Source organism: Thamnophis sirtalis, unplaced genomic scaffold, assembly GCF_051295495.1.
Source record: "Thamnophis sirtalis isolate CommonGarterSnake01/CBP01778 unplaced genomic scaffold, rThaSir2_p1.2 scaffold_4, whole genome shotgun sequence".
Taxonomy (NCBI): domain Eukaryota; kingdom Metazoa; phylum Chordata; class Lepidosauria; order Squamata; family Natricidae; genus Thamnophis; species Thamnophis sirtalis.
Window position 1 is genome coordinate 129,479,406 of NW_028261384.1, and position 22,511 is coordinate 129,501,916.

General features: G+C 38.2%; 1 protein-coding gene across 1 annotated transcript; it reads right to left on the reverse strand.

Annotated features, from left to right (window-relative positions):
* Nucleotides 1-19,406: 19,406 nt before the first annotated feature.
* On the reverse strand, nt 19,407-20,993 carry LOC106555982 (vomeronasal type-2 receptor 26-like). Its single transcript, XM_087714837.1, has 2 exons — nt 20,703-20,993; nt 19,407-20,306 (listed from the first exon to the last, which is right to left on the reverse strand). Exons 1-2 carry the CDS (start codon nt 20,991-20,993, stop codon nt 19,407-19,409), a joined length of 1,191 nt encoding a protein of 396 aa, XP_087570963.1.
* Nucleotides 20,994-22,511: the final 1,518 nt, after the last annotated feature.

Consider the following 22,511-nt stretch of genomic DNA (forward strand, 5'->3'; position numbering starts at 1 on the left):
ACCATTTCTGACAGATGGCAGTCCAGTCTCTTTTTGAAAACTTCCAGCGATGAAGTTCCCATAACTTTTCCTTTTTTTGGAGTATATTTTTATTATTTTTACATTTAAAACAATGCAGTACTGCGAAGTCGAAGTGACCATACATTCACATTATATATAACTAGTCTCAACCATTGACTATTAGCCAACTTAATACATTGTCTATCCTTCTGTCCAATCACAATATATACAGTTTGTTCCAGTCTTGTCAACTTGTCCTATACCAATCATAAAATCTGTTCCAGACTTCAAAATATTCTGATTTCCCTTTATTTTTAAATTCAAGAGTGACCCTATCTGCTTCCGCACAGGCCAACACTTTTCTGATTATATCTAGCTCTGATGGCATATTGTGCATAAGTTATAGGCACCGCAGTTAGTACATGTATAATTAGATAAAGTGTATCTTTCTGAAACCCTTCCGGTATTATACCTAGGAGAAAAAAATCTGGTTTAAACAGAATTTGGTATCCCACCATTTGTTCTAACCATGATTGAATCATTTTCCTTTTTTTTTTAACCTCATTGCACGTCCACCACATATGACAAAAAGTGCCTGATGTTTTTTTACACTTCCAACAATTTGGGGCCAGATTTTTAAACATTTTGGAGAGCCGTGCTGGGGGGAGATGCCATCTGTAGAACATCTTATAAAGATTTTCTTTATACACTGTAGCCATTGTTAGTTTCTGATAAAGTATCCAAAGTTTTTCCCACTTAGCCAATTCCACATTATAACCGAAATTTTTCGCCCGGGTGACCATAGTTTCTTTGACATTTTCCTCCTCTAGCTTATGTTCCAACAAGAATCTATACAACACTTTGATCAACCTGTTTTCTGTCTGTATCAAAAGTTTATCTAATATTGTGTAATCTTTGACAATACCTTCCTTCTTCCTATCCTGTGCAAACCTTGATTGTATCTGTAAATAAGACCGCCATTCTACTTGTACCCCTTGTGATGCCAATTCTAATCTAGTTTTAATCTCCCCCTGTCTATTCAATAAAGCTTTATATGTAACAATATTTTCCATATTAATTAAATTTGAATGGATATATGCTTCCATTATAGATAGCCAAATGGGTGTTTCGGGATAGTGGTTGTGTTTAATTTTATTCCATATTAATAACAGGGACTGTCTGATATAGTGTCTATTGAAATATTTATGTGCAGACCTTCCAATTTGAGTAATCTTTTATTTCTCAACATTATCCATTCTTTTAACCATGTTAGGGTGGCCACAATATAATAAAGTTCCCAATCCTCCTTTTTCCTTAGTATCTTGCATAGCTTTGAGTTTTATTCTTGGTTTTTCTCCCAGCCAAATAAATTTTGAAACCAATTGATTCAAATCTTTAAAAAAAAAATCTTTTTCTAATTTAATTGGGATTTTCTGAAATAGGAAAAGAAATTTTGGTAGGATATTCATTTTTATGACTGTGATCCTACCCATCAGGGACAATTGTAGGTTTTTCCACCTTTCTAGGTCTTTCTTAGTTTTGTTGATCAGATTAGTATAGTTGTCTTCTTTGATGGACTCACACCTCGCAGATAAGTGTATATCTAGATATTTCACTTTTTTAACAATTTGGATACCCAATTTCTTCGTTAACTCCTCTTTCAATTTGGATCTCATATTTTTAAACAGCATTTTTTCATATTTTTTCATATTTATCTTTAAACCCGCTACTTTCCCATACTTTGTCAATTCCTCAATAAGTTTCATACCAGACTTTATAGGATCCTCTAACACAAAAACTAGATTGTCCATAAAAGCCTGTAACTTAAATTGTTCCTTTTTAATTTCTAGTCCCTTTATCTCTTCCTCTGTACATACTGTATATTCCTGGCTAAAACTTCTAAGATTAATATAAACAGCAGCGGGGATAGGGGGCAACCTTGTCTTGTACCTTTCTGGATTGCTAATATATTAATTCACCATTAATTATTATTTTGGCTTTTTGATTTGTATATATTGCTCTAATTGTGTTCATAAATTTATCCCCAAATTTCATGTGTTCCAATTGTTGATGCAAAAATTCCCAGTTCACATTGTCGAATGCCTTTTGGGCACCGAGAAAAAATAGTACAACCTGTTTTTCATTATGTACTTCATAATATTCAAGAATGTCCAGCATAATTCTCATATTGTTTTTAATTTGTCTTCTGGGGAGGAATCCATTTTGATCTATGTGGATAAACAATGTGAGGAATTTTTTCAACCATTCTGCTATTATCAGAGCAAAAATCTTGTAATCTGCATTTAGCAGTGAGATTGGTCTGTAGTTTTGTATAAACATCTGATCTGAGTCCCCCTTAGGTATTAATACAATGTTAGCCTCTGTCCATGATAGTGGTGTCTTCGTCTCTTTCAACACAGCATTATAAACTTCCAACAGCGTTGGAACAAGCATATCCTGGAATTCTTTATATATTTCCGCTGGCAGTCCATCCGGCCCTGCAGCTTTATTAGTCTTTTGTCTTTGTATGGCCATGTTCCCCTATATGCTCCTAGGTCTACTCTACACATATATGTTCTGCTCTGTGCAAGTTGAAACTGTTTTGCATTTGTGTGTGAGGGGATGTTCTTTTCCAATTTTTATTTTTTTTAATATAATTTAATTACTTAAAACACACTCTAAAATATTTAGCTGGCAAATGTAAGAACACTTCAATCATACAGTAAACAAAGGACTAAAAATTGAAATATAAATTTGCAGAGCAATTTCTCTCTCTTCTTTACAAAATTCTTCTAAACATGCAATGGTTGATATACACTTGTAACAATATAATAGGTAGCATAATGGAAAAAAACTGTGGGAATTATTTTTTTATAGCAATCAAAACTCTCATGACCTACTTATCTATTCAAATAGATATAATATTAATAAAATAATGTGCTTTAATTCATGGATAGTGGGAGGGAAATAGTAATCTTACTCTTCATGGCAATGTATATTATGTCCATTATCAATCTAAATATATATTTGGTTATACCAAGTAGACAAATAAAATTAACTTCCTGCTAGTTCTCATATTTCTGGTGACATTGAGCCAACTGAATGATTTACAGCTTCCTTTGAAAAGAGTCTTAAGTCTCCTCAAAAACACTACTTGATCATTTTGGATAGGCACATTGTCTTCTGTTAAGGATTTCTTTTGTTGAACTGCTGTATGAACTTCTTTTTCCAATTTCTCTTTATATTACTTTATGGCTATCTTTTATTTGTGAGAAAATGTTCAATAAAAATATTATAAAAAACAAATGGTAATATACTGTAAATTCATAAAAACAGAATGATAATACAGATTGAGGAAATGACACACATCTATAATAAAGCATATGGAATTCACCAAAGAACAACCAATAGGGATATAGTGCTCCCCCCACAACCAGCCAAAGGCTTGCCAGGTTTTCAAAGATGTATGTAACAGAAACAGTATAAGAGCCGTGATGGTGCAGTGGTTAGAATGCAGTTATTTGGCAGTTCGAATCTCATCAGGCTCAAGGTTGACTCAGCCTTCCATCCTTCCAAGGTCAGTAAAATGAGGACCCTGATTGTTAGAGGCAAGAGGCTGACTCTGTAAACTGCTTAGAGAGGGCTGTAAAGCACTATGAAGAGGTATATAAGTCTAAGTGCTACTGTTATTGGGATAAGTCCCAATAGTTGGCCCTGTTTTACAAAGAAACCACGGTGAAACACTACTTGATCATTTTGGATAGGCAGAAACTTAAGGATGGGTAGTCCCTCAAATCCAAATACCATATATTCAAATTTATAGTCACTTCTCAAAAGAATTCAATATTCTTAGTTCTTGTATCCCAAAATTAAACAACCTGTTCCTCTGGATAGTCCCATAAGTTTTCCAGAATCTTATTAGGTCCTTCTCTAAATGTAGTTTTGTATTGTAATCTTCAGGGGTCATTTAAATTGTATTATCACATTTACATCCCCTATAACCAGATGGTTCCAAGATTTTGGGAGTATGTTCTTCCTTTTGTCAGTAGGTGGCCCTCTTAACTTGGATTTTGTCAGCAGGTGGCATTTTTAACTTTTGAGTTTTTTCTTTTCCCAGAATGTAACGATAACGTTGATTTTCAAGTAGATAATTCCAGCATTTCAAAATGCTTATTTAAAAGTGCCTATCCAGCTTGAAAGTCCATTTTTTTTGTATTTTAGTAATTTTTCTACCCTTTTCCCTTTAATTCTTTCAATTTTAAAGTTTTTTCAGAGTGCTAGATAATTGCTACTTAAAAAAAAACCACTTGGGAACCTATCTGTCCCTGAATATTCCTTTGGGGTTAATATTTGAATAAAAAGAATTATTCTCACCCAGTTCACACAGTCTGCCCCTGCATTGTGCTTAGATGGTCATCTGCTTCCTCAGCCATCTTATATTGTCTTTCTCTACATCGTGGCATAGAGGGGAAAAACCCAGGAGTTCAACAGTAGAGTTGTGATCTATCCTGCTACCTCTCAGAGTGCCCCTCTTTAGCTTGGCCACCCTTACAGGGTGCTTTAGCTCCTTTAAGAGCCCACAAACAGGGAGAAGCCAGAACAGGAATGGAGAACTCCCATTTTCTGTGACTGGTTATGCTGCAAAGCTCCACCCTCCTCCAAGCTCAGCTATTTTTATAGTTGAATCTTCCACTGTAGGCATTGTAGAACAAATGGAAATTTGCCTAATTTTTAATACCTTTGTCAGGATTCTGACCTTTTTAATAATGAGAAACTTTTGTAAGCTATGGATTCTCTTTAGGCATAATAATTGGTGTTTCTTTTCTTTGCAAAAAAGTTGCATTTCTTTAAAAACTGATAGCAAACATTAGGGTTATAGTTAAATATGTTTTGGGTAAAAACAAAAGAAAAATAATGGGCTAACCATGAATATGACAATGTAATTTGAATATTGAAGTCATTTTTTCATAAAACATCTACAATCACATTTTATTCACACACACACACACACACACACACACACACACACACACACACACACACACACACACACACACACACACACACACATATATATATATATATATATATATATATATATATATATGGAGAGATATAAATATAGATATAGATATAGATTAAGGTGACCAGATTTTCAGATTGGAAAAGAGGGACGGGACGCCCTTGACCCCGGGGGGGGGGGGGCTTGATTAAAAAATTTTTTTTTTCAAAAGGTCACCCCAGGACACTGAAACCAGCATAAATACGAATCTGTTGCCAAACAAAATTTTGATCACGTGACCATGAGGATGCTGCAATGGTCGCTAAGTGTGAAAAATGGTCGCAACGGTCGCTAAGTGTGAAAAATGGTCATCAGTCACTTTTTTCAATGCCATTGTAACTTTGGTCACTAAATGTTTTCCCCCTCCTCGAGACTCCTCACTTAGCGACCATCAGAAATATGAATCTGTTGCCAAACATCAACATTTTGATCGCGTAACCATGAGGATGCCACAACGGTCGCTAAGTGTGAAAATGGTCGCTAAGTGTGAAAAATGGTCATCAGTCACTTTTTTCAATGCCATTGTATCTTCCTGATTATTAAAAGTGCAAATTCACTCAGTGTCAATCATGACTCCTGAGTCCATTTCAAAGTATTGTGCATAGAAATTTTTAAAATGGCTTGTTTCAATTTATTTTGGATAGAATCTTTTTTTAAATAGTCTAAGACAATTTAAAAAAAGAATCAACACAGAATACCACTATTTTAAAAAATCATATGCACAATAAATAAAATATTATTTTAAAATACATTGAGCCTATACTCCTTACAGTAAATGACTCATCTGGAAACAAGCCAATAGCAGTTTTGTGCTTTAAAATTTACAGATTTTCCAAAATCAGCTTAAAGTCCAAATATTTAAAGACCACCCCTCTCAAAGCTATCTTACCAGAGCTTTAAATATCTTCTGGGGAGGCCCTGCTAGTAATCCCATTCATGACAAAGGTAGGGCTTTCTCAGGAGGAAGGTCTCAGCTGGTGCCCATCCTTTGGAAACCTCCTCCAGAGCAGGGAGCCCTAACCTGCTGTCCATTCAGGAAGGCTGTACAAATTATTCTGTCTTCTAGAATCTAGAGCCATTGGGATTTAATATGGTTTTATCACTGGATTTTCTTTTTATTGTTTTTGTGGAATTGTTACAATGATTTTATAATAATATAATTTTATTTGGCATTTTTGTTGCTGTAAACTGCTGAAAGCCCCTGATAGAATACAAATTATTTAATAATAAATTAGGAAATGTGTAGCTGTTTTCTACACATTGGTTTGTTTGAACAGCTGAAATCAAGCCTGTTCACCCAAGGCAATTCTAGAGTAACATGTGCTTCAGGACAACCTCCCTCTTAGACTGCTTTTTAAAAATGAATTATGCCTTGCTTTTTCTATATTATCTTCACTGACACTGTTAGTTTTATTGTTTTCTTGAAGAGATATTTTATTATTCTTTTGTAAATCCTTTTGGATTTTTTCATGAAGAATTCCAGTATAAAAATAAAAAAAACAACACCATAGAGTAAGCTATCTTTTTCAAATACACTTGCAGTGGCAACCTATTACATATTACCTGGCAAAAGAAATCAGTGTTTCTTAAAATCTCTCCTTGGAGTCCAGAGGGTCAGACCCAATCAAGGGTACTGAAAATTCAAATTTGCCAGCCTATGTTGAAATCCCATCAAACAATTGTGAGAATCCACAGTAGCAGTGAATACTTAGATTTCAATATTTAATGCAATACATATTGATAAATATAACCCATACAAACAAATACCATTTTGGGATCCTGAGAGAAAATTTTTAAAACAAAGACAGTAATATAGATTCAGGCGGCTAACACATACAACTGTAATGTTTTGAACATATTTTTCTCTCTACACTATACAGCCTTCTGATGCATGAAATGAAACTCTTACTCTTAACTCTATAGGCACACAATCTTTCCAGTAGTTCACATACTAGTTGGTAACATCTTAATTTGAGGCTTGATTGGAACATTATACAGTTATTGAAAGACAGTAAAATGGACATCAACAATCTCACACCCTGCTCAAAGTTGTGACAGCAAGTTTAAATTTTTGACCTTAACTATCAAGAAAAAAACAATTTTAAAACTGGCATGTCAGTGACTTCTTAAAAGTCAGGATGCCTGGTCAAGATTAAATTGCAGGTAGATTTCTTATCACTTTCTAAAAAGAGAAAAATTCAGAACATAACAAATAAAAGGTTGTGAATTTCACAGATGAGACAGAAAACCACAAATGGGCAAATATGATCTAGAAAGGCATGACTCTCCCATATTATGGGAATCCCATAAACCCTGCAGATGTTCATAATGAAATTATATTTAACTATTTGGGACAGAAAGACAACACAGACTATTTTTTAAAAAAATTCACCAATATCACACCATAAGATTCTTTATCTTTTCTTTGCAACAATTCCTAATGGCACAAGAAATCTCCATCAATATCTATCCCCAAGAAGAAAACTCTTCTTTAACAGCAAAATAATGTAGAAAAATTACAAACAATAACTCTTTTCAGCTTTATGCACCACCCCAGTAAACACAAATGTTTGATCAGAAAAAATATGTCCAAGATAGGAGCAATAAGCTATACACCATGATTTAGGAGTTTGATTTTTTTCAAAAATAAATGCTAAAATACTAAACTGTATATATATATGCACATTTAGGTAAATAGTGTTCTGTATACTCTCTCGGAGGCGGCGATGGATCCCAATCACGAACGGACGCCGCCAGCAGATAACTTCCACGCGATTCAGGGGCTTCTGCCAGGCGGCGGGACCCCCGGAAGTGAGAGGAAATTGTCTGCGGGCGGCTGGCAGCGCCCCAACCTCTCCTCCTGCCGCGCGGATCCATTTTGATTCACGAACGGATTCCGTGGCGGTTCAGGGGCTTCTGCCGGGCGGCGGGACCCCCGGAAGCGAGAGGAAGTTCCGGAAGCGAGAGGCTGCCCCGGCGATCGATCCCAATCACGAACGGACGCCGCCCGCAGATAACTTTCCATAACTTTCCGGGCGGCGGGACCCCCGGAAGCGAGAGGACGTTCTGTGCGGGCGGCAGCTGCTGCGCCCATGCTCTCGGAGGCGGCGATCCCATTCACGAAGAGGCAGCTCCTCGTGAGCGCAGCGGCTGCCGCCCGCACAGAGTGAATTCAATTGGGATCGCCTGCGGCCGCGAGGACCCCTGCACAAATGGATTCCTCGCGGCCGCAGGCGATCCCAATTCACTCAGCCGGGGCGGGCAATTTCTGCACGAACGGACTACTCCTCGCGGCCGCAGGAGGAGAGGGAGGAGGAGGGGGCAGCCGAGCCGCCCGCACAGAGTGAATTCAATTGGGATCGCCTGCGGCCGCGAGGACTCCTACACAAACGGATTACTCCTCGCGGCCGCAGGAGAGGGAGGAGGAGGGGGCAGCCGAGCCGCCCGCACAGAGTGAATTCAATTGGGATCGCCTGCGGCTGCGAGGACCCCTGCACAAATGGATTCCTCGCGGCCGCAGGCGATCCCAATTCACTCAGCCGGAGCGGGCAATTTCTGCACGAACGGACTACTCCTCGCGGCCACAGGAGGAGAGGGAGGAGGAGGGGGCAGCCGAGCCGCCCGCACAGAGTGAATTCAATTGGGATCGCCTGCGGCCACGAGGACTCCTGAACGAATGGAGTGTTCCTCGCGGCCGCAGGCGATCCCAATTCACTCAGCCGGGGCGGGCAATTTCTGCATGAATTGCCCGCCCCGGCTGAGTGAATTGGGATTGCCTGCGGCCATGAGGAATAGTCCGTTCGTGCAGAAATTGCCCGCCCCGGCTGAGTGAATTCAATTGGGATCGCCTGTGGCCGCGAGGACTCCTCACGGCCACAGGCGATCCCAATTCACTCAGCCGGGGCAGGCAATTTCTGCACGAATGGACTACTCCTCGCGGCCGCAGGAGGACAGGGAGGAGGAGGGGGCAGCCGCCCGCAGACAACTTCCACGCGGTTCAGGGGCTTCTGCCGGGCGGCGGGAGCCCCTGAACCGCGTGGAACTTCTCTGCCGCGGGCGGCTGCAGCTGCCCCCCCCTCTCCTCCTGCCACGGCGAGCGGAAAATTCGATTAGAATTAGATTACTCACCAGTCAGCGCAGCTGCAACCTCTTTCGTCTTTTGTCGAAAGGAAATGGAGACTCGCGCAGGCGTGCTGAAAATTTCCCATCCCAGCCAGCTCACTGATTGGCTGGAGTCCAGGCCAATCCAATCAGTGAGCGGCAGGCTGGGCTGGCTTAAATTTGTAGGTAGTAGGTAAAAGGCTAAAAGCACGCTTTTTTTGGCGCTCGCAGCTCCCGCCCAACAGCTGCTAGCTTGCTGGGCTGGCTCATCTGGTAGGATAGAGAACAGAACGATGAGCCAGCCCAGCAAGCTAGCAGCTGATGGGCGGGAGCTGCGAGCGCCAAAAAAAGCGTGCCTTTTAAAAAGGCGGGCGGGACGCGGGAAAATGCATTGGAAAGCGGGTGTGTCCCGCCAAAAGCGGGACGTCTGGTCACCTTAATATAGATATAGATATAGATATAGATATAGATATAGATATAGATATAGATATAGATATAGATATAGATATAGATATAGATATAGATATAGATATAGATATAGATATAGATATAGATATAGATATAGATATAGATATAGATATAGATATAGATATAGATATTCCATCTTCAGCAGCACACCAGCACTAAGATTTATAGAAAGATGTGCTTCCGGTGGCACCGTAGGTGTTGAAGGACGCTCCTTTGAGAACTCCAGCCTCGTGATTGCTTTAAGCTGCTAGAACAGTGTAAATCAGCTGTCTAGCAGTTTGAAAACTCTCCCCTCAGGGAAAGAGGGGGAGGTGAGCAGTCAGGCAAGGGTTGAACTCCCCTAGAATCCCAGGAGCAATTCTGGAGCTCGAAGGGCGAGAGCCCTCCAGTAGCCTGACAGAACTCTGCTTTCCAGGATGCTTCTGCTCTCGCAGAACAAAATGCCACAACAATCCCTGCAATCAATGTTTTAATCTACATTTGAATAAGAAACAGGCAGAGCAAAGACAGGAGTGATTACAAATGCAAGTACAAACTTTAACTCTGAAGTAATATCACTTCCTTCTGTGAAGATCAAGGGGGACAAAAGGGAAGATGACGCCTGAACATCAAAGGGCATCATGAAAATGAAACTTGAAAAGGAAAGTATTTGTTAAGTGCTTGTTAAAGTTGTTAAAAGAATCAAGAGCGCAAACAAAATAGCATTGGTTCACTAACAAACTATAAGATTTAACAATCTGGGGGATTAGGTGGACTTTTTGGACTCAATAATTTGGCTATTGAAAAGTATGGTTTGAATATTTGGAAATGGCTTCAAAGCAAGTAAATTAAGTGCTTCTAAGAGCACTGGGAGTTCCCCAGCCCAGACACACAAATTGCAGTCTTTATTACCTCCAGCAGATACTCAAACATTAACTCTTGAGCCCTCCAAGGCATTTTAAAGGAACAAGCCTCTGTTTTGGAAGGGAAAATTACAACTGCTTTTAAAGATGTGTCTGATGAAATGTCTGAAATTAAGGACCTAATCCAAACTCGCAATCAGCAAATAAGAGAGGACATAGTGGAGGCATTTAAGGGTCTGCTTGGTTATGTAATATCACTGGAGGATAGGATAGAAGAAATTAATCAGTCTAATGTGAATTTGGAGAGCAAAGTTGATGAGGCTCAAAGCAAGATTGAAAAGTCAGAGGTAGAAGTTACAATGATACAATATAGAGCGATGGAATTTGCCTTGAGAATAAGAGGCCTGAAAGAAATAACCAAGAAAATTTGAAAGAGATTTTTGCAGAAGCTTTTGCTCAACTAATTGGCGAACCCAAGATGGAAACTCAAACCTGGTTTCAGTATGGACAGTTACTGGCTAGATGGAAAAAAGACCAGAAAATTGGTATCATGCAAAAGGAGGATAATTTGGTAAAACAAATTAGGGACCAGAGTCCAATGCATATAAAAAGGTTGTATAATATACTGATAGAAACAGATTCTGAAACAGAGTTAGTCAAAGACTGCATGATAAAATGGGCACAAAACTTTGAAGAACCAATAATGATGGAAACATGGGAAAAGATTTGGGTAAGAAATGTAAAATTTATGCAAGCTCAAAACTTGAGAGAGAATTTTTATAAGATGTTTTATAGATGGCATTTACATCCCAAAAAGTTAGCTTGTATGTATCCGAATCTACAATCTAAATGCTGGAGATGTGATTGTGTTAACGCTACGTATTATCAAATATGGTGGACTTGTAAAAAAGTTAAAGCATTTTGGATAAAAATATGGTGGATTATTCAAAATATTCTTAAAAAGAGGATAAAGTTCACTCCCCAGCTGTTCTTGCTTGGTATAATTACAGACTGTACAGTTACAGAGACTAATTTGATTCTGAATTAACAACAGCAGCAAGATTGTTGGTGGCGCAGTACTGGAAGAAGGAAGAATTGCCTACTATTCAAGAATGGATGTTAAAAGTAGTAAACTTAGCAAAGATGGCCAAAATCTCAGCATATTTGAAGGACTATTCCAATGAGAAATAAAAGCTGGAATGGAGAAGATGGATTGACTACATTCAAAATAAATATCAAACTATGAAATTTCAATTAGCCTATGAATGAATGAACAAGGAATGTTACAATTTATCTAAAGTTAGCCTAATAAAAGGGGAGTTAAAGTACAAGAGGAGGTAGGATACTATAGTTAATTAGCTTATGTTAGTGTATGATTGTTAAATGTTTATACCCTGTATTTTGCTCTGGGAGATTGGGAGGAGGGAGGGTTGAGGGGGGGTAGGGTTGGGGTGGAGGGAGGGAAGGGGAAAGGGAAATATTTGTAAAATTTATTAAAAAGTTTCATTAAAAAAAAGATTTATAGAAAGATGGCAGCTCTGACCATGCTTTAAGCTGAAAACACCAGCCTGAGAATGGCGAGTGAGACCTCGCCGAAACGTTGCCAAGACAATCTCAATCTTACATGGGAAAAGATCCGAATACAACAAGAACAGAATACCTACACCCGTGAAAATCTACGAAAACACACACTCACACACACACACTCACACACACACACACATGAATGATGTATGTATGTATGTATGCATGCATGCATGCATGTATGCATGTATGTATGTTCTACCATAACTCTGGAACGCCTTGAGCAAAGTTGGTATATAGATGACATACCCTATAGAAAAAACCTGAGGGTGGGTGGGTAAGAAACCCTTGGTGTGTGTGTGTGTGTGTGTGTGTGTGTGTGTGTGTGTGTGTTCCAGCATAATTCTGGAAAGCCTGGGCTTTTAAGGAGAGCAAGGGTGGCGTCCTAGAGTGACAATTGTTCATGATGTCATGGGAGGAGGAAGGGAGCCTAATTAGGCCAGTACAGCAGTAGGCCAATGAAGAGAGCCTGATTAGGTCAGTATGGAGGCCATTGATTGAGCGTGCCATGGCTTAAGCAGATTGCCTACCCCTACCTCACTGCGGCAGCGCAATCTTGCATGAAACAGCTTTGGCCTGTGTTTCCAGAATCATGCTTTACTCCAACACAGGCCTAGGCTTCCCTCGCACAATAGGCCTATGAAGCAAAGGGAGCCTGATTAGGGCAGTACAGAGACCTTTGATTGAGCGTGATCCCTCACAAAGTGGGCCTTTAAAGCCTGGGCCTCCCTGACACAGTAGATCTATGAAGGGAGCCTGATTAAACCCATACAGAGGAGTTTGATTGACCTCACACAGGGATCAAGAGAGGCTTCACATAGTGGGCTGTTAAGGCATAGGCCTCCCTCACACAGTAGGCCTATGAAGCGAAGGTAGTCAGGTTAGGCCACTACGGGAGGCAGGCCTTTGATTGACCATGCTTAATAAAAGTAGGCTTTTAAAGCCTACACCTCTCTCACACAGTAGGCCTACAAAGTGCCAGTATTGTAAATAATATTGTGACAGTATTGTGAGAAAGAGGAGCATATGGGAGAGGGCAGAGAGACAGCAGGGATGATGGGCATGGGAGTAGGGGAAAGAAAGTCCCCTCTCAATGGCTCCCTGTCAGACAAATGCTTCAACATCTATAAATACCGGGGCAATGGCAGGTGATGAGGTAGTATTCCATAAAAAAAAGGAAGGAAAGAAATTGAAAATATGATGTCCAGGGAGTAGGTGTTTCATCGTTTATATTCCATTTTGAAATTAAGGGTGGAAATATCTGGGCCATAACTAGTTTCAGCAATTTTGGGAAGGGGTGGTATCCAAATTTAGGAAACAAACATGTATCTAAAACACTCAAAAAAAATAAGAGGATTCCCATGATTTGCAACAGTATCAGTATCTAAAGGAGGACCACCTGTATATGATTCGTTGAAATATTGACTTAATTTATATTTATTATTTCTTGCCTCTTATTAAAAATGTTTTAGTATTCAAATCAGGCCTTAGTAGAATGACAAAGCATTTGGGGAAAAATATGCAGCCTAGTAGTCCTGCACTAGATGACAATATGGAAAAGATCTCCACAGCCACCAAGTATTTCCCCTTGGTGCTCAGATGGGTTGGAAAAAAAGACAACCAGACACTGCAAAAACACAACAGGCTGAAGGAGATGAACTTGGTCTCATTAAAACTGTCTGGTAAATGCCGACCTTGAAAAGCCACATTGAAACCAACAATGGCAAGGAAAAGCAGGTATAACAAGACACAGTAAAACATGAGTGTAGAGCCTTCATTACATCCCAGGATGATTTCATCTTCCACTAAATTCATGTCAGCATCTGGGTATGGGGGTGAGATTGCCAGCCATATGATACAAACAACAACTTGAATGAGGGAGCAGGAAACAACAATGTAATTATCTAACTGTTTGCCCAGCCATCGCCTCATCTTTGATCCTGGCACTGAAGCCATAAAAGCTAAAATCACAATGATGGTTTTGGCCAATATACATGAAATGGCTACTGAGAAGATGATCCCAAAAGCAGTTTGTCGTAAAAGGCAGGTCACCTTTTCAGGTTTTCCAATGAATAATAAACTGCAAAGGAATGAGAGCACAAGGGAGACAAGGAGAAGGTAGGTGATGTTCCGGTTGTTGGCCTTGACTATGGGAGTGTCCTGGTATTTGATGAAGATCCCGAGTACCACATTGGCAATGCAAGCAAAGACAATTGCTGTAATGGCCAAACTGGTCCCTAATGGGTCTTCGTAAGACAGGAAAACTATCTGTTTTGGGAGGCATGAATTGTGGTTGTTATTTGGATACTGTCCTTCTGGGCATGGCAAACAATCATCCATGTCTGTGGAAACAAATGAATGAATGAATACATTGTTAGTATTATGATGTAGAAGTGTATATATTAATGAAGTACTAATAATTTAAGACATTAAGAAGAAGAAGAATCAATAGTATTTAGACTTATACCACCCCATAGTATTTTACAGCACTAAAGTAACAAAGTCAATATATTGCTCCCAACAAACTGGATCCTCATGTTACTGACTTGAGAAAGATGTAAGGCTGAGTGAACCTTCAGCCAGTCAGAATCGAACTTCTGGCTGTGGGCAGAGTTAGCCTGCAATGCTGCATTCTAACAATTATGTCATCACGGCTCAAAATTTAGCAAAATGTGCCCCAGTTAATTCTTCAAATAGAGCTTTCATGGGAGTTATAGGGCTATTATCTAGGATGAAGGCACTGATAAACCAAACCATTTGATAATGGTTTGATAAACCCAATTTTTAGATGCCAGTTTATCTTAAATACCATATTAATCTACTTTAAAATTTATATACTGCATGTTAGTGCTTTATAATCCTCTCTGTGGTTAAAAGAGTCAGTATATTGCCCCCAACAATATGGGTCCTCATTTTACCAACCTTGGAAGTAGAGAAGGCTAGTGAACCTTCAGATGGTCAGTATTGAACTCCTGGCTGTGGGCAGAGTTAGCCTGCAATACTGCATTCTAACCACTACACTATCACAGCTTGAAGTTTAGCAAAATGGACTCTAGTTATTGCTTCAGATAGGAGGTTTCCTTGTAGTTACAGCACTATTATCTAGGCTGAAGACACTGATAAACCCTGTCTATAATGCAGTCAATGAGTCAGCATACAATTGAACTTAAAGTAACCCTTTGATTAGTATACTGAATGTCATAAGTGATGCAAAATTGGATTAAACTATGTTTACTGTTTGATTGTTTGCATAGTTCAATATGTTAAAATAAAGCAGGATATGAGGCCATACATATGTTTCTTCATGTAATAGAAAAAAGAGTTTGTTTAAAACTGGGGAAACAAATTCATTGCATATTTCTAGTACAGCAGGTAGCTTGACTAATGTAAAAATGTGGGACATACAAGCATTTAATATAAATTTATGCAAATTAGAATATGCATGTAATTAGACTTAGCCAGCAAAGTTTTTGATTAAATAGAAGAGTGCATCAGGTCTTTAGTGAGAAAGTTAGAGCAACACTTCAAACACAACACTGGTCTTAAGAGAAGTCAACAGTATTTCATGAACAGCCTCCTTGAGTTGCCATGTGCAAATAGGTGACAATATCATTTATAAATCAATCAGTCAATCAATCAATCAATCACAGTTCTTTGTAGAGTTTACATTAAATTTCCTTTAGTTTCCATAATCTGTTCCATTCTCTTGGGTTTTAGCAACATTAATTGGATAGCGGTCTTAAGGCTGAGCTGACAAAAGTTTATTATTTTTTGCAGAAGTTAATTAGAGAGGAGATAAAGTACTTTCCTACATTTCACTCATCTCAATCATCTTTGTTAAATGTCCTGTAAGGCATAACACATAGAGTACTACATAACATTATGAAATTATTCCACATAGGTTTTAGTGGGTTAGTATTTATAAATTAGGAACGCAGTGACTCAGTAGTTAAGACACTGAGGTTGTCGATCACAAAGGTTTGCAGTATGATGGTTTGAATCCCTAGCACCGCATAATGGAGTGAGTTCCCATTACTTGTCCCAGCTTCTGCCAACCTAGCAGTTCTAAAACATGTAAAAATGCAAGTAGAATAATAGGGACCACCTTTGGGGGGAAGGTAACAGTGTTTGGCATTTAGTCATGCCAGCCACATGACCATGGAGACATCTTCGGACAGTGCTGGCTCTTCGACTTTGAGATGAGTATCACCCCCTAGAGCCAGACTAGCACATATGTGCAAGGGGAACCTTTAACTAACCTTTATTTATAAATTGAAGAAACATTACCTTTCTGATTTGTAATCTTCCCTTCTGGACATGAAAAGCAGTCATAGCAGCAAAATGGCTTTCCTTCTATTTTGACTTTACTTGAACCAGAATGACAATAGTTGTTACAAAGAGATTGGGGTCTTTTCTGAATGAAGGAGATGAAAAGTAAAGAAATCAGTTTGGTAGCTCTGCCATGACATTTCCTTAATTAAAACATAGATACATATTTTCTATCTTTATTATTTGAGAAGGAGGTATTGTCAGATGACTACTTTGATGATCATTTCCTCCATGGTGGATAAGTGTTGTGGCAAGTATTTCCAGATAGCATTCATCTTGGATCTGGTGAATGACACACATTAAGCATTGAGCAGCAAACAGGTTCAATTTATCTCAGATATTGGTCAGTTATCCAAGATAATGACCTGATTCTACTTACTATCTAAGTCAGATTATTAATAATTGCATGGACGTATTTTGCTATTGTCCTCCAAGATTTATTTTTCTACAGCCAAGTCTAAGTCCTGGAGTTTTCACTTAGGCAACTCTTTCAGTTCCCAATAAGAATCACATACCACTTTTTAGAGCGGTATGTATACCAATCCTTTTTAATTTAAAACACAATTTCAGTATCTCAATACGGTAATTGATTTTACCATTCAAGGAGTGGAACATCACTTTCAATATTCAGAATGTGGTCCACGATTGTCTTCAACCCTATGCAAAATATTGTATTCATCCATTTCAGTTTTTTGTCCATAAAATGGAGTCCTTTAAATGTCAACCATTTTGAGAAATAGCTGAGTGGCATATTATTTAGAATGTTGTCAAGATACTGTCATATAATTGCACGCTAAATTATAAGAGCACATTGCATTCAAAACAGAAATAAAGTATAAGAATAGACGAAGAAATCATTTTTTCAAAATTTAAAAATATAGGTTACCTGTACAAAATATGTACCTGGTTAAACCTTGTGGGCCATACAATGTAGTTCTCATGAATAGTCAGAGATTTAGAAGAAGGTTCTACCCATCCAACTTTGACTTTTGTAAATGTGTTATTTCCATATGTGACCCAGTTGAAAATATCAAATCCAGAAATTATGTGTCCTTTGTCATCAAAGGAAATATTTTCTCCAGCATTGTTTTTAAAGACAGTATTTCTTATAAACTTGTGGAGCTAAATTGAGGAGAAGATAGAGAGGAAATAAGGCCATGGAAGACATTCATCATAATATAAACCAATTTAAAACTAAGAGGAATGACCACTGATGATACATGAAACACAGAACATAGAATAACAGAGTTGGAAGGGACCTTGGAGGTCTTCTAATCCAAATCCCTGCTTGGGCAGGAAACTCTTCCCCCATCCAGACAAATGGTTATTCAACATCTTAAAAACTTCCAGTTTGGGAGCATTCACAACTTCTGGAAGCAACTTGTTCCACTGATTAATTGTTCTAACTGTCAGGAAATTTCTCCTAGGATGTTTCTCTCTTTGATTAGTGTTCATCCATTGCTTCTTGTCCTGCCTACAGGTGCTTTGATAATTGGATTGACTCAATCTTCTTTTGTGGCAGCCCCTGATATATTGGAACACTACTATCATGTCTCCCCTAGTCCTTCTTTTCATTAAACTAGACATACCCAGTTCCTGCAACTGTTCTTCATATATTTCGGCCTCCAGTGCACTAATCAACTTCATCCCCCTTCTCAGCCTTCCTTCTAGAATCTCCCCATCTTTTTTGCATTGTGGTGACCAAAACTGAATGCAGTATTCCAAGTGTGGCCTTACCAAGTTTGGCCTTATCAAACTTACCATAGTTCGGATAATGAAAGACATGCAGGAAAACAAGCAAAGTCAGAGAGCACCCCTCATTTTAACCCTGAGCTAGAAATATGATCTGCTATTGGTAAGGTGAATAATTTGAAGGGGGAAATCTACAGAAAAAAGGACAAGGACAAGGAAAAGGAAGGAACATTCAAGTCAGTTGCCCGGATACTATCTGAAAGTTTGGGAAATAAATTTGGAAGAGTAATCAGAGGTGGGTTGCTCCGGGTTTGTCCCAGTTCGGGTGAACTGGTAGTAGCAGCGGCAAGTGGCTCCGCCCACACACTCAGATGCTTCTGCGCATGCACAGAAGTGTTGCGCAGTGCACATGAAGGGAAAACCGGTAAACTGGTTATGAACCCACCACTGAGATTAATGCCTTTAATATATGAGAAATTGCTCTCGTTAATTGTGCTGTCTTTCTACCTTTCTTTAAGGGAAAAAATGTTATCATAATCACCTATTTTCAAATCAGATTTCAGTAGAGGAAAATTTATAATTAAAAATATTATCAAGTTTTGACTTTGGAATTTTTAGGATTAGGTTGGATTTTTCTAGGTGGGGAAATTGGAGCATTTTAATATATGCTTGTTTACATTTGACAATTTATTTCATATTACATTAAAATTTAGATAAATTCTTATTATGGATCATATTTTTTATTATTCCCTTTCCCTTTTTCCTTTGATGTTGGTTTATATTTTAATTTTTAACTTGGTAATGTAATAAAGGTATTATAAATATATAACATATTACTATTGCATTGTCTTTACATTAATGGAAACATGGTCACACACCCAAAACAAAAATCAAAATCTTTGTGCGCAGAACAGTTTACATATTTCATCTCTGCTTAACATTCTGAATATTTAATACATATTCTGAAACTATATGTTTAAAAGGGAAAAACCAGAAAGAGATTTCCCCCCCTTTTTAAACTATTTAAATATATTGTAAAATCCCTTAATGTTTGCTAATTTCCCCAGAAGGCAGCAACATTACAAATCAAGATTTTTGATTAATATTTAAGAATGAAGGAAATAACTGGTTTGGTTTTTTTTTTGCCTCTTTTACATTTCTTTTCTGGCACTTAAGTGGGTAATATCTCCTTTAAGAATGATGGTAGCACATAGTTACAATGCAGTACTGCACATTACTTCTGCTGACTGCCAGCTGTGGTATAGAGTTGTGACTGGTATTACTGGTATTGCTAATAATTTCTCTCAATATTCTATGTTCTGACACATTCAATTATCTAATAAAAAGAGCCCTTCTACATTCTTGGAAGATACCTGCCAGGGCTCTTCAAGCAGATACTGTTGTCTCCAGCTTTTTATCATTGTTCTCTCTTTCAACTTGGATGATGTTAAGGCATACAAAGCATGTGCCATAATGTAAACAGCATTGTAGATACTATAACTATGGCCAGACATGCTTGTGTCAAATAGGGTTACGGATAGACTATCTAATTTTTCTTCTCCAGTACAGATCTTCTCATTTCTCTGTGGTAGATTGCAATCGGAGAAATCACAATGAAATGCATCTTTCCAGAAGATTCGGATAAATCTATCTCCAGTTTCTAAAGCAGGTTTCCTTTCCTTTAAAAATTGCTGGAATCCTCTAGGATGATTTGAATGAACAGCAAATGAGAGAGTTCCATGAAGGAAATGGATGTCCCAATCTCTAAGAAAACCAGGAGATGCAAAGTCCATCTGGGCGGTCATAATCCATACTCGGCTTTCAATTGTTACATCATAAAATTGTGAAAAGTGGAAAATTGTTCTTAAGACACTCATCGTATGTATTTCACCTTGTACGATAACAGCATTGGCAGTACTTCCTGTGACAATATGTGAGGTTGCAAACCATTGCATTGCTATTTCAGCAATGTCACTTGAAAAAGACGTTTTGGGCATAGGTTCTAAGAAGTCCACGCAGATACCCTTCTGAGAATATAAGGGAAGTATATCCTGTATAAAGAAATCTCCATTGTCATCATCATAAACAATCACACCGATCCAGGTCCACTTGAAAAGCAGTAGTAACTCTAGAATGCACAAATATTGATGTGTCCCACTTGGAAACATTTGGTGAAAAAAATCTTCTTTGCTCCTGTCATTTATTATTGGAGAAGACCCGTATAAGATCTGAACAAAAATAAATAAATAAAATAAAAATGGGATGAGCTCAGTGCTATAGAACAGTATGGATTTCAATCTTTACACACACATTTAGATTTTCCAAAACTTTTTTCAAAAGCTCCTGATCAGTAATTCTCAGTAAATGTAGAATTTATACTGATGCACACATGTACTATATATAGGACGCAGTGGCTCAGTGGCTAAGATGCATTACAGGAAAATAATCCCATTCATAATAATTACCACAGTTACCCAAATTTTTCAGCACCCAAATATAGATTTATCAAATACTCTCTCAGTTCTTCATAAATAGATAGCAAACCAATAAGATTTCCATTTGATACCTCTCATTTACAAAACTATCTTAAACATAATGAACCAGAATCTTTCATCTTTTTTTACCTGTGGAATCTTGTAGGTGCTCAAGATGTTGGTCATTTGAAGACAGACTTCAGAAGTAGGTCCCCCAATGACTCCCACAATCCTATTATGAATATCACATTTGTAGTTAGGGATGAACTTGTCCTGAGTGGATAGAAGTTCCATTGAGGCAAGATAGGTCCACCTTGCCAAAAAATAGCTGTTTAAGATGTGGAAGCCCAAACTGACATTGGGTAAGAGTTGGAGATTCTCATTGAGTTCCTTCACAGCAAATGTCAAGGCAAGGATGTGCTGGTAATTCTGCGTGAACATCCTAGGTTATGAGCAATAGTTTTCAGGTTACCACATTCTTTAGATTTTATGACTAATTCTATATAGATTAGGTCATTCTTGTAAGGAACCCCATGAAAATAGAATACTTGTTTTATTGCATATGTTTGAAAGATACTATTTTTAATCTATAATCTATACATTATTAGTAGCAATCCCTTGTAATGAATTAGATTCACCCCAATATGTAACATACTTTCATGTATTAAAAGCCCAAAGAAGATATTGTCTGTCTATAAGAAACAGATACCTATGAAAGCAATAAAAATCTGGACAATAGCATATAATTGCTGCACAGAATAAAGAAAATAAAATCGTAATTTATATCAGATCATCTGCCTAGGATGGTTCAGATTAATCAAAAGATAGCAGGGAGGGATCCTTGGTGATCTCTGACTTTGTTTTTTGCAGATGTTTCGTCAGCAACATTAGCTAATTTAACAGAATAACAGAGTTGGAAGGGACCTTGCAGTTCTTAGAGTCTAACCTCCTCAATCAAGAGACCCTATACCTTCTAGACAAGTGGCTTTGCACTCTTTTTCTTAAAAACCTTCAGTGTTGGAGTACCCACTAGTTCTGGAAGCATTTTGTTCCACTGATTAATTGTTCTAACTGTCAGGAAATGTATCCTTATTTCTATGTTGCTTCCCTCCTTGATTAGTTTCCATCCATTGCTTCTTGTCAATAGTTTGACTCCCTCTTCTTTGTGGCAGTCCCTGAGATATTGGAACAGTGCTACTCTGTCTCTGTCTCTGTCTGTCTGTCTGTCTGTCTGTCTGTCTGTCTGTCTCTCTCTCTCTCTCTCTTTCTCTCTCTCTTTGTGTTCTAGAGAGGAACTTTAAGTTTTGAAAACAGGTAAACTTCTTTTCTATTTTGAGGTTTTCATTATTTCAAAGTAGAAAATACTTTTTATACGACAGGTGATTGTGTCTCACATTCATCATCCAAGATAAATATAGAAAGTTATATATAGGAAGCTTCTGGGTTCTGGGTATACTATCATATCTTGTAGAATTTGCAACTTTCAGTAAGGATAAGCACATACAAATATTTATGCCCCAAACTATTGAATTAAATCTGCCATCCTCTTCTATTATTTTCATCCCCAAGTTGGAGCTACAGAAAAAACAGCTAGATGAAGTTAAGGAGCATGAAAAGTTAGCCCGGTTCCCCAACTGCCAAAAAAGCCAACACAGTTCTATGCTGCATAAACAGAGGGATAGTATCAAGATCATGTGAAGTTTTAATGCCAATTTATAATGTCTTGATAATACTTGGAATACTGCATCCAATTTTGGTTGCTACAATATAAAATATATATGGAGACTCAAGAAAGACTGCAGAGAAGGACAGCAAAGATCATTAGGGACTATAGGCTAAAACAAATGAAGTATAGTTGCAGGAACTGCGTATGTCTAGTTTAATGAAAAGAAGGACAAGGGGAGACATGATAACAGCATTCCGACATCTCAGGGGCTGCCACAAAGAAGAGGGAGTCAA

Bases quoted from the DNA above. Each gene is read 5' to 3' on its own strand.
- LOC106555982 (XM_087714837.1), bottom strand. From the start codon at position 20,993: ATGTTCACGCAGAATTACCAGCACATCCTTGCCTTGACATTTGCTGTG. The intron at 20,307-20,702 runs GTAAAAAAAGAT...ATTTTTGTTCAG, and splicing joins GCACCTACAAGATTCCACAG to ATCTTATACGGGTCTTCTCC.